The sequence below is a fragment of the Centroberyx gerrardi genome, chromosome 19 (assembly GCF_048128805.1).
Source record: "Centroberyx gerrardi isolate f3 chromosome 19, fCenGer3.hap1.cur.20231027, whole genome shotgun sequence".
Classification (NCBI taxonomy): Eukaryota; Metazoa; Chordata; class Actinopteri; order Beryciformes; family Berycidae; genus Centroberyx; species Centroberyx gerrardi.
The window spans coordinates 27,553,912-27,570,232 of record NC_136015.1 but is presented as its reverse complement, the minus strand read 5'-3'; the positions used below and the strand labels follow the sequence as shown (position 1 = coordinate 27,570,232).

The 16,321-nt window shown below is 41.1% G+C and overlaps 1 protein-coding gene across 1 annotated transcript in view; it reads left to right on the top strand.

Annotated features, from left to right (window-relative positions):
- Window positions 1-272: 272 nt before the first annotated feature.
- LOC139932498 (uncharacterized) overlaps window positions 273-16,321 on the top strand; it is a 151,724-nt gene continuing 135,675 nt past the window's right edge. Inside the window, exons 1-2 of the mRNA XM_078290497.1 lie at window positions 273-1,450; window positions 5,864-6,144. Coding sequence (XP_078146623.1) covers window positions 288-1,450; window positions 5,864-6,144 — 1,444 coding nt within the window. The 5' untranslated portion in view covers window positions 273-287. The remainder of the gene's footprint in view (window positions 1,451-5,863; window positions 6,145-16,321) is intronic.

Genomic DNA, 16,321 nt, shown 5'->3' with positions numbered 1-16,321 from the left:
AAAGTTTTGGTCATAAAGGAGACTTGAAGAAACACATGAGAGTCCACACAGGGGAGAAACCATTTAGTTGCACAGACTGTGGTAAAAGTTGTAGTGATCAAGGAAACTTGAAGAAACACATGAGAGTCCACACAGGGGAGAAACCATTTAGTTGCGCAGACTGTGGTAAAAGTTTTGGTGATAAAGGACACTTGAAGAGACACATGAGAATCCACACAGGGGAGAAACCATTTAGTTGCTCAGACTGTGCTAAAAGTTTTGGTTTTAAAGAACACTTGAAGATACACATGAGAGTCCACACAGGGGAGAAACCATTTAGTTGCTCAGACTGTGGAAAAAGTTTTCGTGCTAAAGATGAGTTGAAGAAACACATGAGAGTCCACACAGGGGAGAAACCATTTAGTTGCACAGACTGTGGTAAAAGTTGTAGTGATCAAGGAAACTTGAAGAAACACATGAGAGTCCACACAGGGGAGAAACCATTTAGTTGTGCAGACTGTGGTAAAAGTTTTGGTTATAAAGGACACTTGAAGAGACACATGAGAATCCACACAGGGGAGAAACCATTTAGTTGCTCAGACTGTGCTAAAAGTTTTCATCATAAAGGATACTTGAAGATACACATGAGAATCCACACTGGTGAGAAACCATTCAGGTGCTCAGACTGTGGTAAAAGTTTTCGTTTTAAAGAACACTTGAAGATGCACATGAGAGTCCACACAGGGGAGAAACCATTTAGTTGCTCAGACTGTGGTAAAAGTTTTGGTTTTAAAGGAAACTTGAAGAAACACATGAGAGTCCACACAGGGGAGAAACCATTTAGTTGCTCAGACTGTGGAAAAAGTTTTCGTGCTAAAGGAGACTTGAAGACACACACAAGAATCCACACAGGGGAGAAACCATTTAGTTGCTCAGACTGTGCTAAAAGTTTTGGTTTTAAAGAACACTTGAAGATACACATGAGAGTCCACACAGGGGAGAAACCATTTAGTTGCTCAGACTGTGGTAAAAGTTTTTGTCATAAAGGACACTTGAAGAGACACATGAGAGTCCACACAGGGGAGAAACCATTTAGTTGCTCAGACTGTGCTAAATGTTTTGGTGATAAAGGAGACTTGAAGAAACACATGAGAATCCACACAGGGGAGAAACCATTTAGTTGCTCAGACTGTGCTAAAAGTTTTGGTGATAAAGGAGACTTGAAGAGACACATGAGAATCCACACAGGGGAGAAACCATTTAGTTGCTCAGACTGTGCTAAAAGTTTTGGTGATAAAGGAGACTTGAAGAGACACATGAGAATCCACACAGGGGAGAAACCATTTAGTTGCTCAGACTGTGCTAAAAGTTTTGGTGATAAAGGAGACTTGAAGAGACACATGAGAATCCACACAGGGGAGAAACCATTTAGTTGCTCAGACTGTGGTAAAAGTTTTCGTCATAAAGGACAGTTGAAGACACACATGATAATCCACACAGGGGAGAAATCATAAGTGTTGTGGTGAGAGCAGCAGCAGGTGAAGCTGCAGAGCTGCTGGTTGAGCTGAACTGTTCAGCAGTAACAGAACAATAAACTAGAGACACATCATGATAGTCCATCATTCAGGAGGAAACCCAAACCCTTCTAGTCAGTGTTGTGGTTCGGGATGCAGCCAGATCTGAATTTGAGTTTCCATTAGCCAGTATATGCCAGGTTTTGGTTGGTAAAACGTGCAGTTTTCTGACGAAAATATCATTGGCCAAAATGTCTGGCAGACGGCTCAGATGGTTACCATGGTTACCATGGCATTTGCGCAGGCATTTCTCTGTTTTTATACAGAACAAACACTGGCTCAGGTTGGCCTTTTTTCCTGCTTTTCTCCTCTATTGTCAGGTGGGTCAGTAGGTTAAGTAACTTGCTCGGACAGCTGATGGAATGTTTACGTGGTGCGTAATGGTTTCCATGGTTACCGTGGCTTTTTACATTTTTTGATTGAAAGAAATAGGCAGGTGTGGGTATTATATAAATGAAAGATCATGTCTGCTAATCCTCCTTTTTGTAATCTTTGCTTTATGGTTTTTACATTTTTCAATTTTATTAAAATATGCTTTCAGTTTCAAAGATATTAAAATAAGTTTTGCTTGCTGACCATTTTGTTTTATGAATCGGGTATCTTCCCAATAAAATAAGGAGATTGGTTATAAAAGAGATTTCAGTGTCCATGTTGTCGTCATGAAAATAAAACAGGATGTCCTTTTTTGTGCGATGTCCATAAGAAGTCCTGAAGCCCACTCCAGAGTTCTCTAACATAACATTTCCAAAATAAATGTTCAGTTGTTTCAGGGCAAGAATTCCAAAATACACATTTGTCATCAGAGGCAACTTTGTATGTTTTTACAGAATAAATTCTGTGAATAAGTTTATAAGACACTTCTTTCACTTTGTTTAATATACAATATTTATTTGGTACAGTGAAGACCTTATCCCAAAGTATCTGTCCCAGCGCCGCATTCCAGTATATTTTAGAAATAGGAACACAGGTATCCAGAGTAAGTTTTCGTAAGTATTTGTTATTGCATTTAGGGCTTAGAATATCCATTCCCTCTAATTTAAAGTCTAGAAGAGAAAGCGAAGGGTGTTGGATCATACCAAGAGGGAAGGCTTCAGTTATGGTTTGGTATTCAGCCAGTCTAATGCAGACATTGTATTTGGTTATAAAGTCTTCAAAGTTGTATACGTCACCCATACCATTAATGAATTGTTTAACAGAGATAACATCATGACAGGATTTGGGAGAAAATTGGTTTTCTCTTATGTATTATATTCGTATTGTTCCAGATTGTATATAGATGTGGAGAAAAATTATGCTTCTGCATGAGATTTCAAATTTCTCTGTGAAAATTAGAGAGTTTAACTGGAATTTTTCCTACATCAAAAGGGCATTTCAAAAGGAATTCTAAACCTGAAATTTCTTGAAAAACCAAGCTTGGAATTAAGATCTATAGCATTCATACCTCCCTCTTTCTTATCACGACATAGCATTTCTTTTCTTAAATAATGAGGTTTGTTCCTCCAGATAAAGTTGAATAAACTGGGTACATCGAATGTAAGAGATGTATATACTAATCTAGATAAGCCTTCCATTTTTGACAATAGTATGCGGCCACCAATAAATAAATCTCTTAAAAACCACATCGAATTTGTTATTAATTTTGTCTATTATAGGTAAAAAGTTCAAATCAGACCTTTTCTTTTGATCCTTACAAATCCTAACTCCAAGATAAGTGACAGTGTCTTCAACAGGTATATCAGATATCATTGTAAGGTTGTACTTTTGTACTTAAAGATAGTCTGGATACATAAGAAAAGGCTTTAATGCACTCTATAGCTTTCTTCATTTCACACTGGTCCCTTAAAAAGAAGATAGTGTCATCGGCAAGCTGCAAGCATTTAATCTCTCTATCTCTGATTTGAATACCTTTAAATGGATTTGTGTTAATATGAATAGCCATAACCTGTGTAACAAGCAAAAATACAAAAGGAGAAATTGCGCAACCTTGTTTAATTCCACGGTTTATATCAAATCTCTTTGATGTCCCTTGACTTAATTTGATTGAGTTGCAGTTACTCTAACATCCTGTCGTGCTCTGTGGCTTGTATAAAAATGCTGAGCATGCCCAGTTGAGCTCGATTTTGGATCAAGATGGCAAGAGGAAAAGATCTAAGTGACTTTGAAAGAGGATTCATTATTGGGGCGCGGATGGATGGCAGGAACTTCAGTCACAAAGACTGCTCACCTGGCTCCTGTTTCAATAGGATCAGTGACTAAAGTGACATCTGCATTTAGATCTATGGGAAAGACATCAGTAAATGGGGTCGGAAATTGTGGTTGAAAGCGCACATTCTCTGACCGTGATGCTCGTGCATTAGTGCGATATGTAAGAAAAAACAGAAGAGCAACTCTTCCTCAGGTGACTGAGAATGTCAATGCAGGATGTGATCAGACTGTCAGCAAGAACAGTCCGTCCACAGCTACATAGAGAGGGATATTATGGTAGGGTCGCAGTCCAAGAGAACGGGACAGGCCTGAATGCTCGACCCCTACAGTGAGGGGGTCCGCTGGCTCTGTTACGCTGTGGGGGGCATTTTCCTGGCATGGTTTGGGTCCACTTGTCCCCTTAGGGTCACTGCAAATCAATACAAAGTTATTCTGAGTGATCACCTTTATCCTATGAAGAAACATTTCTATCCTGATGGGAGTGGTCTCTTCCAGGATGACGACGCCCCCATCCACAGGGCATGACAGCTCACTGAATGGTTTGATGAGTGTTAAAATGATGTGAATCATCTGCTGTGGCCTTCGCAGTCACCAGATCTCAACCCAGTTGAACACCTTTGGGAGATTTTGGACCAACGTGTTAGATGGCGCTCTCCACCTCCATCATCAAAACATCAAATGAGGGAATATCTTTTGGAAGAATAGTGTTCCATCCCTGCAGTAGAGTTCAGAGACTTGGAGAATCTGCCAAGGAGCACTGAAGCTGTTCTGGCGGCTCGTGGCCCAACACCTTACTAAGACACTTTATGTTGGGTTTTCCTTTAATTTGTCACCCGTCTGTATATAAATGATGCATATGGACAGAAAGTATGCATAAGCCACTTTCCACACAAAAATCTGAATTTATAAAAAGACGAACGTGCGTACCTCCATGCATTATGGGTGCGTATCTCTCTTCTTGAGACCGATTCGATACGCATCTTGATACGGAATCAGCAATTCAATGCAAGTAAGATGCATCTCAAGCAGCAACAACTCAATATGATTCATTTCAGGCCTGTCTCAAAGCGATAAGATGCAGTGTGACTACGATGAAATGTGATACTATTCAATATGATGCAAACATTTCCATTTTATTTCTGCTACAGTTTTGCCACTGGATGCAAGAAGGAATGTGTAGGCATACATCAATCCAGTTATGTGTGAGAGAAAGATGTGTATTAAAATGGCCTTCATATTTTCATGACCATGATAACATCCCATTTGAAATCTCATTTGGTGACAGTAAAAAATGAGAATCAATTAGTCAACCTGGGGATGTACTTGGTATGTTATACCTAGACTCCAGTATGTGCAGCAAGTGTCTAAAGCCTCATTCTCTACCACACTGTATGGTCACAGATTATTACGCATAAAATGTGCAATAGCTTCAGTAAAAATCAGGCTAAATTGTAAAAATATTGTGAAATGGTTGACCTGTCTTATTCTTCAACAACCACCAACAGCCTTCAGTTAACTGGTTCTATTATTTTTATCCTTCCTGGTAGATGCTCCACAGCTGCTGGTCAGTGAAGAAGAGGTTCCCCCTGAGCAGCAGGACTGGAGTCCCAGTCTGGACCAGGAGGACCCAGAGCCCCCACACATTAAAGAGGAACAGGAGGAACTCTGGACCAGTCAGGAGGGAGAGCAGCTTCAAGGGCCGGAGGAGGCCGATATCACCGAGTTCCCGTTCACTCCTGTCCCTGTGAAGAGTGAAGATGATGAAGAGAAACCTCAGTCCTCACAGCTTCATCAAAGCCAAACTGAGGAGAACAGAGAGGCAGAGCCTCTAGCCAGCAGCTCAACTGAACAGATGAAAACAGAAGCTGATGGAGAGGACTGTGGAGTATCAGAACCAGCCAGGAACTTAGATCCAGCTAGTCATTTACAACCAACTAGTGATGGCAAGACTTCAGACTCTTCTGAACCTGAGACTGAAGACATTGGAAGGAGACTAGAGAACCTCAGTCAGGTTTAGACTCAGTGAAACACAATGAAGTCCTTATAAGTCATAAGAGATCTTATACTGGGGAGAAACTCTTTAGTTGCTCAGACTGTGGGAAAAGTTTTGGTGATAAAGGAAACTTGAAGAAACACACGAGAATCCACACAGGGGAGAAACCATTTAGTTGCTCAGTTTGTGGTAAAATATTCAGCCAGAGTGGAACATTAAGGTCACACATGATAATTCATACAGGGGAAAAACCTTTCAGCTGTTCAGTTTGTAAAAAACAATTTACCCACAGAGGAAAACTGGTTTTGCATATGAGATTCCATACTGGGGAGAAACCCTACAGTTGTAGTGTTTGTGGGAGAAGTTTTCGCCAGCATTCACATGTCAAAAGTCATAAGTGTTGTGGTGAGAGCAGCAGCAGGTGAAGCTGCAGAGCTGCTGGTTGAGCTGAACTGTTCAGCCTTAACAGAACAATAAACTAGAGACACATCATGATAGTCCATCATTCAGGAGGAAACCCAAACCCTTCTAGTCAGTGTTGTGGTTCGGGATGCAGCCAGATCTGAATACTGCTCATACACATCTTGTGTTAATGTTGGCTAACTTGAACTTTGGGCTCGCTGGCCGACTGCTTAGAAAGATTCTTCAACTGTTCATTTACTGACTGTTTTCTGGTTGCACGTGTTTAATAAATAAATGAACTATTCCATTCAATTGAATTTTTAAAAATAGTTTAGTGGTTCATTGTAGTGGTTTAGTGGTTTAGTTTGAAACAGCTTCATCAGGTCAGCATCTATTTAGCTAGTTTTACAATTTTATTATTTTAAAGTTCATTGATCTTATCCCACTTGCCTTTCAGTGGTTCAGACTCCACACACACACACACACACACACACACACCATACCTACATACACACAAACATACACACATGCACATATTATACATATAATAGATGTGGATTATACAATACACGTCTTTTATAAATGTACACTTACAACACATTATTTTCCTGTGAAGATCCATTTCTACCGGATTCAGCATTTTGACGTTTTGCCATCTTTCCGGACAAATGACTTTCCAAAAGTGAGCGATAACTCCAGATCAATCAAATAAAGTTTTGTTTCATAAGTTGCGACAAAAACGTAACACTGTCTTTTCTCATGAACAACAGAAATATGGTGGGAACAATCTGATGTGCTTCCTTCATTATTCAGTTCAAATGCAGCAGCTTGGCACATTAACATCATCGCTTGTCTATACTATTAGTATTATTATTATTATTGTTAGTTATTGACATTGCTATTAGTTGATATATTAATATAGTTTTGTTTTTGTGCAACTCAGTTAAGATCCACTGAGTTCATTCCTGTGTCAGTGTGAAGGCGTATGCATGCATATACATTTCTTCTTCAATATTTTCATTATGTATCATTGTATCCTAGTAATACTACACCCCCCCACCCCAACCAGTCAGCCTCTTGACTAGATCTATTAGTCTTAGTCTTCTTTTTTTGTCTCTATATCAGTTTGTCAATTTGTTTTTGTATTGCAGTTTCAAAATAAAAAAATGTGATTCCATTGGAAGAGTGATGATGTGAAGCCTGAAGTCTAAATATAGATTACCAAGTCAAGTCCAAGTCAAGTCCATGTCATTAATGTCAAGTCTCAAGTCTAAATGTAGAACAGCAAGTCAAGTCAGAACAAATCAAGAGTCCAGTATCAATTTAATATCTTAAAGAAAACTAAATATCTAGGACTTTTCAATGCAATATGGTTTTAATAGGATAAAAACTTGGTAAGAGCATCATGAGTTTGATTTCTATAATCAGTTTCAACTTCAATAAATTCAATCATTCCATACAAATTCAGAAAACAGAATTTAAATTCAGTCGTCGTGCTGGAACAAATCTCATCACTTTCAATCTAAGTCGTTTACACAAACACAAGATCTCAAGTTTTCAAGTCATCAAAGTACAAGTCAGAGTCAAGTCCCAAGTCACCAGAACCCAAGTCAAGTCAAGTCTCAAGTCTTCTCCATGCTTCTAGTCAAGTCTCAAGCAACTAACATTGTGACTCGAGTCTGACTCGCATCAGATGAGTTCACTGGAGCTGCTCACTGGACATGTGGGGAGTCCGTGTATAAAGGAAAAAAGAGAAGAAAAAATCCAAGGCACTCTCCACTGTATGAAGTTAAAAAGCCTTTATTAACCTTGGCTCTTATTGGAGAACACTGGATCACAATAAAGCATAAACACAAACAACTAAACATGATGGAAGACAAAAAAGAAACAAGCCAAACTTTGTGAGTGGCTGATATTAAACTGATGTCCAATCCCTCAAAATAATGAGACGTCTGTAGTTTACTGTTCTGTTCCTGCTGAGCAGCTTCGCCTGCTGCTGCCACCAGAACACCGATGCTGTCTGACATGTGTCAGCTGCTTAAAGCTCCTCCCACAAACCCTGCAGCTGTAGGGTCTCTCTCCTGTGTGGACTCTCATGTGCGCGCTCGCATGCGCTTGTGTACGAAAACTTGTATAACAGACCGAGCATCTGTAGGGTTTCTCTCCGGTGTGAACTCTGATGTGTGTGACAAGTGTGTGCTTGTGATGAAACCTTTTGTGACAAACGGAGCATTTAAAACATTTCTCCCCTGTGTGGATCTTCATGTGGTGCTTCAGATATTCTTCCCGATTAAACGTTTTACCACAAACTGAGCAGCTGCAGATCGTGCTCCCTGTGTGGAGCCTCATGTGGTGCCGCAAAAGAGCCTTTACCCTAAATCGTTGACCGCAAACTGTACACTCATACGGTTTCTCGCCTGTGTGAATTCTCATGTGTCTGTTCAAGCGCGTTGTGTCGCTCAATATTTTACCACATTCTGTGCAGCTAACGGGTTTATTGACTCTCCGCTTCTTACCGCCGCGAAGAAACACTTTACTACAAGTCGAGTTACTGGAGTTGTTCTCACCAGGAGGAGATTTCATATCACTTACACAGACTTCATTGCTTTTCTGTGAGTCTAAACCTGACTGAGGTTCCCTAGTCTCCTTCCATTCATCATCACTGTCTTCAGTCTCAGGTTCAGAAGACTCTGAAGTCTTGCCATCGCTAGTTGGTTGTAAGCTCAACAAGTTCCTGGCTGGGTCACAGTTCCCTCCATCAGATTCTCTCTTTTCAACACATTTATGGCTTTTCACATCTGAGAACAAACTAAATCCTCTCCCACACAGTCTGCAGCCGTACGGTTTGTTACTTGTGTGAACTCTCTTATGTGTCTGTAGATTGGCCTCCTGAAGAAACATTTTACCACAAACTGAGCAACTAAAGTGTTTCTCCCTGGTTTGAGATTTCAGACGACTTACAGGGGCTTCATTGTTTTTCAGTGAGTCTAAACCTGACTGAGGTTCTCTAGTCTCCTTCCATTCATCATCACTGTCTTCAGTCTTAGGTTCAGAAGAGTCTGAAGTCTTGCCATCACTAGTTGGTTGTAAATGACTAGCTGGATCTAAGTTCCTGGCTGGTTCTGATACTCCACAGTCCTCTCCATCAGCTTCTGTTTTCATCTGTTCAGTTGAGCTGCTGGCTAGAGGCTCTGCCTCTCTGTTCTCCTCAGTTTGGCTTTGATGAAGCTGTGAGGACTGAGGTTTCTCTTCATCATCTTCACTCTTCACAGGGACAGGAGTGAACGGGAACTCGGTGATATCGGCCTCCTCCGGCCCTTGAAGCCGCTTTCCCTCCTGACTGGTCCAGAGTTCCTCCTGTTCCTCTTTAATGTGTGGGGGCTCTGGGTCCTCCTGGTCCAGACTGGGGCTCAAGTCCTGCTGCTCAGGGGGAGCCTCTTCTTCACTGACCAGCAGCTGCTGGACGTCTGGAGGGAAGACTGAAAAATAACAATTTTGCTGTTTTCATATTTCTATGTCATTGCTTTTACATAAAATACTAATTATAGTCAGCTGTGTCACAAAGCCTCTGATCCTCAAAACAGCAAGTTCACCTTCAGTTAGCCTGTTAGCAATTAGCTTATCTACGGAGCCTTGACTTCATACAGTGTTTCCCCAGCTAATATTCCTTAACGCCAATCTAAATGCCTGTTAGCATTACAAAATTATTATTTTCACTGTTAGAGGCAGATAAATATGTTAACAATGGCATGGCTAACATAATGGCAGAGCTGGCTAAAAAAAACAACTATATATACGTATATAGCTTATGCATTCTAAATTGGATTTTTTTTTTAAATACACACACACACACACACACACACACACACACACACACACACACACACACTAGCTCTGATGATCTGTGTGTGACCTGTTACTCTAGAAAGCCAGAAATGGTTTGTATTTGGTAATTTACTGGAACTAGAAACGGTATCTATTATTTCAGATGAAGCTGTAAGATGTAAACTTGCAAACTTGAGCACTTTCACTATTTGGTGATCTAATGTTACACACTGACGTCACATGATGTTATTCAGCTGTTAGTTTCTGTCCTTTCCAACCATTTTAATGTAGCTTCTCTTAACAGTCTGTCTGAGCTGAAGTGTATTTTAATTAGAGATGAATTAATTTAAATAATAAAGAAATCCTCGGTCCTGCTGCTCTTCTTGACAGACAAAATGAAGCCGGAGGCTGAAATACTCACATACACACATGAAGGAAAACCCTGACTGTACATGAGCCTGAACTGTTACCGTTCCTTCATAACATGAATGAGATCAATGATGCTGCCTTCGCAGTTACGATAGGAATGACAAACTGCGCATGAATAATAAGAAAATAACAAACCTGCGATGTACGAGTTTGTTCGGGGTTTCGCAGCAGCGTCCGGCAGCTCGGCTTCTTCTTCATGTTCTGTTATCGATCTTCCAAACAGCCAAAACATCTCGTCCACAGCCGCAGTCTGCTGCTGGCGGACCATCGCGCCCAGCATCTGGACTCCGGACATTTCCACAGCAGCGGCAAGGAGAAGGAGCTCTCCGTTTGTCTCTCTGTCTCGTGAGTTTAGTTTAGTGGTTTTAAACTCATGTAGCCCCGCCCACGCTCTGGCTCACGCGCACACCTTGATGAGAGGAGAGGCTGCAGTAAACTCAGTGACTCACCGGTGTCCAAAAACAAAACAAAACAAAACATGGCCTACAAACAAACTCCACTGGATTTAAAATGAAAAGTCCGACTCATCCGACAGGCTTCTTCAGTTCTGATTAGTGCTGGGAATTTACCGGCATTTAACTTCTGTGGGTGATTCACGCCACGAAGTCACGTGACAGTCGTTAGAGTGTAGGTGTGAATAGGTGTGAACTGCGGGTGAGATGTTGGGGCCAATCAGAGCTGAAGAAGCCTTCAACTCTTCATTTTAAATCCAGTGGATGACTGAATTGAATCTACACAGACTGATTCACCAGTGGCAATCCAGCTAGAATAAAAACTAAATGTTCTTCTCTTTAAGAACATTAGTGATAAGTGTGCTTCAATGTTTTTTAGTAATACAAAGCACAGAAGTTCACATAAAGAACATTTTATGGAAGAATCTGTAGCAAATCAAAACACATTTGCTGTTGTTTTGCATAAGGTCCATTTCAACTTGCAACTTTTTATGCACTTTAATTATTTATTTTCTCTTCTTGTACACTTTATCTCTTTATTTGTTTTTGAGTACGAAATGTGCTATATAGATACACTCGCTTTGCCTTCAAAACATACATTAATATCTGTATTGGCCTATGACAGATGGCGTATATACAGGGATACTAAATGTTTACAAAAAAATCTAACATCAAACTTTAATCAGACAACTTGGAAGGATGTAAACTGTGATAAAGTCTATTTTAACCAGTGGGACAGTTGCTGTTAGAGCGGAGCAGACAGGAAAAAGCCTCCGATGGCAGCATCACTCTCCTGGACGCTCCATTCAAACTCAAACAGGGTTTTCTGTTAGTATTGAAACCATGAAGCCGTTGCTTCACAGAGATTATTTACAATGCTTTGATGCTGATGGTCCAATGTGACAACGATCACTTTCAGTCCCTTTATTCCAGATGTAGATGGTGATCAGATGCTCTTCCACCCTGCAGGCACAAGGCAGTTTGAAGAAGGAAGTTGATTCTTCTGCCAGAGTTTAAGTTCATTTATTTATATAGCACCGTTCATACATCACTCTACAAACTAGTAATCCCTTACAATAGCTTTACATTTACACGAATTCACCCCTTAATTCATGCAAAATCCCCTTAAAATGAGATAAGGGAGTTATTCATGGAGGAGATCCCATCAAAACCTCATTAAACTCCCCTTAATGTTTGACTGGTTACTTTGCACAAAAGGCATGAAAAATCATTTAATTTAATTTCATTCAATTTCCATTCAACCCATGACTAAATCCCATATAAACCCATGATACTAACTGTCCTTTATTAAAGCTGTGTTATTCTTAATGGATAATTAATGTTTATGTAATGGGTTAGGGTTAGGGTTAGGGTTCCTGCTTTTATTACCAGCAGACTTGACCCATATGGACCTGTAGGCAAACTGCAGGGGGTCTGTGGCGGCTTTGAGGTGAGTCAGCACAAGTCTTTCAAAGGTTTTCATGACTACAGAAGTGAGGGGGGCGACAGGTCTGTGGTCCTGGGACGTCTGGGGATGGCAACAGCGGTGGAGGTTTTGAAGCAGTGGAGCCAGCTGCTTCAGGCAGGATGGAGACACAAAGTCTGGACCAGGTGCTGTCCTGCTCGTCTGTCTCTTGAATAGTCCATTGAAATCAGTTTGTTGATTGTCAGTAGGGGGAGGGGCTGGCAGAGTGGTGTGAGGGGTGGGGGTGGGGGTGGGGGTGGGGGTGGGGGGTTGGATGAAAGAAGGAGGGTGGGGGCAAGGAGGGCAGAGGAGATGGGGTGACTACCTGGTGGGGAAGCATATGATATAAGGATATACATATAAGGATTGTAAAAAGGTCTGAGTTTTATCTGAGTTATATTATTTTTACAAATGATTTCAGCCTTCTACAATACTGATTATTATGCAATATAATGTGTCATATATTCTCATGAGGAGTGGGCCGCTTATCTGACATAACATACAAAATACATTTATTCAGTCATATGCTATGTAGGTCTCTACTTTGAGAAGAAAGTAGATACCTACTTTGTTCCAGTATGGACAGTAGAGACTATACATACAGCATTTTCAACTTGTTTTTACTGGTCTCTTGCCACTTGTTTCCCTCCAACAATTATAATTACAATTTCCCATTTGGCAGACGCTTTTATCCAAAGCGACGTACACATGAGATTTTAATACAACACAAGCAAGGATCTAGTCAGGAGAGAACGAGAGTAAGAGCCATGAAGCTAAGATCTGGTCCAACAGGACACAGGAGCTACGAGGCAGATAAAGAATTATTTATTTATTTATTTATTTATTTAGATTACACAGTCTATCAGGTGAGAAGGTGTTCGCTGAAGAGCTGGGTCTTTAGCCTTTTCTTAAAGATCGAGAGGGACTCTGCGGATCGAATGGAGTTTGGTAACTCGTTCCACCACCGAGGAACCACAGAAGAAGAGTCTGGATAGAGACTTTGGGCCTTGTTGTGGCGGCAGCACCAGGCGCCGCTCCTTGGCAGAGCGTAGCGGGCGGGAGGGAGCGTAGACCTGAATGAGGGAGTTCAGGTCGGTCGGAGCCGTTTTGGTTGCTGCTTTGTAGGCGAGCATCAAGGACTTGAACTTGATGCGGGCAGCGACTGGGAGCCAGTGGAGGGATATGAACAGCGGAGTGACATGTGCTGTTTTGGGCCGGTTGAAGACCAGACGCACCGCCGCGTTCTGGATCATCTGCAGAGGTTTGAGCGTACATGCCGGGAGCCCTGCCAGGAGGGAGCTGCAGTAGTCAAGGCGTGATATTACAAGAGCCTGTACTAGGAGTTGTGCTTCATGCTCAGCTCCTCACTTTACTGAACATACTAAAACTGAATCTTGAACTGTGAATAGTTAATCATCAGTCCTCCTGAAGCCCTCCAGAATGGGATTGATGGAAATGTTGGGACATCCAGCACTTCATATCTGACAGGCAATCCATGAGGCTGTTTGGGCTAAACAAGCTACCAGGGTTCATAGAGTTGTGAGTCATCTGCCTAGCAATGAAAATAGAAAAAAATAATCATCACCATAGTCCAGCACAGTGATCTGCTTTGTGTATAGAGTTTAACTTGACAAATTCAGATCCATACGTCTTATCAGGAATAAAGAAATTATATTTTACTGTTCTGTTAAATCTTCAAACTGTGGGGTCCTGAGGCTTGATATGGGTTTTGGATTTCTTGCGTCTTAATCATTACTTATGCCAAAGCTTGTCCAAATCAGTCCTAATTAACTACTATCTATGCAACCAATAAATATTTTTATAAAAACATGTGCCAGGAACATCCTTGAATCAGTTTGTAAGTTCTGATCTTGTCGGCAAAATCTGAGCCGGTCGGTGTCCGGCCTCTGTGATTTCACATGGAACGGCTCGTATACTTTGCCGTATTTCAGGAATAAAAACGCAGACACTGATTTGGTTGTTATTTTTATTCCAAAGATTAAGTTTTACAACACGATGTTTTACATTTTCCTTTGTACATTAGGTCATTAGATCATTAGATTGCTGTGGATGCAGATATCAGCTGTAAGTGAGATCTATTGCTGTCTTTGCTTGGCTGGTGAAGGGGATCCGGCCTTTCTAGTGTGTGCATGCCAACAGGTTTACCAACGCTCTTTTGTATATTTGTAGTTTCATGTGCTCATGTGCTGTCTTTGGGGGAAAAAGACAATTCAATTGTTAATTACAATTACTTCAGACAATAATTGTCATCACAAAATCTCATGATCGTGGCGATCCCTAATAATGAAATTGTTATTTCCAGGATCTTGAACAAAAAGTTTGGAGATAGGCCTATAATCATCGAGATCAATGGGAATGAGATTTGGCTTCTTCAGGAGGGGCTGGACCATGGCAGGTTTAAAGAAAGGAGAAATGAAACCAGTAGAAAATGAACTATTTATGATGCGTAAAATGTTTGGGCCGACTGAACCAAGGACTTTGATACATTTAGTGGGAATAATGTCCCACAGGCAAGATGAGGATTTCATAGGAGTAATGGTATCTGTTAGAGTGGTGAGGGAAATGGGCTCAGTGCTGCTGAGTGAGGAAAGGCATGCTGGGAAAACTGATACATCACAGCCAAGGGGGGAAACGTGGCTCCGGATGATCTCTCTTTTTTGCGTGAAATCAGTCATAACTTCCTCATTGTGTTCCAGGAAGCTTTACCACTTGAGGAGGGCGGCGAAAGTTTTTAATTTTTTTTTTAATCACAAACTGAGCAACTAAAGTTTTCTTCCCGGTGTGAGATCTCTCATAACTTACAAGGACCATGTTGTTTTTCAGTGAGTGTAAACCTGACTGAGGTTCCCTAGTCTCCATCCAGTCATCATCACTCTTCACAGGCAGAGACGGGTCGGGACCCCACATGTCCCTGCCTGTGATGAAGAGACAGAAACTCCTTACAGCCATTCAAGGAATGACCACTTTTTGTTTTTACAGTTTGAGAAACAACTGGTGCAGCAAAGGACTTAAAGCAATATTCCACTTCGTTTTAACATGGGGGTGAAAACCAGAATATAAACTACTCACCAAGATCAGATGCAGCTGGACGAGTTTGTAGCATTTGAATGAACCACAAAAATATCCTGAAAACTGACATTGAACACGCTGATGAACAGATTCAACTGCTCAATTCACCTGCTTCAACTGCTCAGTTTTTCTTATATCAGTGAATTTCTTGACTGATATTAGATTCTGTAACACTCAGACAGTTTTTTTATGTAAACTGCCTGTCATTCTTTTTGTTTCGGTTATCACTCCAAGCCAGTGGGGCAGTGACTCCATCATGGTGGTGGTTCACAGAATGAGGCAATAAGAAGGCACCTGTACACCTGGCTCAGTGTGTTTGGATGGTGGGAAGGGGCAACAGTTCTTACCGCAAGTAATGCTAGTACACACAAACTCAACCAATCACAGCACGCACGTAGTGAGCACAATAGTTACAAAGCTGCAAGTTTCAAGATTCAGCAAGATTCATCATTGCACCAAGGTTTGTGTTTGCTGCGCATAAAGTACCGAGCTCAGCTGTCATCCTCTCACTAGGAGAGCTAGGAGGCTTCTGAGCAGCCAATTCATCACTGCGCTGAATTTGAGCCAAAGAGCAGCAACATCAATTTAACTCTCTTACATTACCCTATATTAAACATAAAAAATAATGTACTATAGGTTATATTTTAAAATATTACATAATCATAAAAGAGTTCCGGTACAGTTCATACAATTATTTGTCAGTGACAAAACTAAGAGGCGCTTTATTTGTAAAATCTGTGTATGAGCAGTATTCAGATCTGGCTGCATCCCGAACCACAACACTGACTAGAAGGGTTTGGGTTTCCTCCTGAATGATGGACTATCATGATGTGTCTCTAGTTTATTGTTCTGTTGCTGCTGAACAGTTCAGCTCAACCAGCAGCTCTGCAGCTTCACCTGCTGCTGC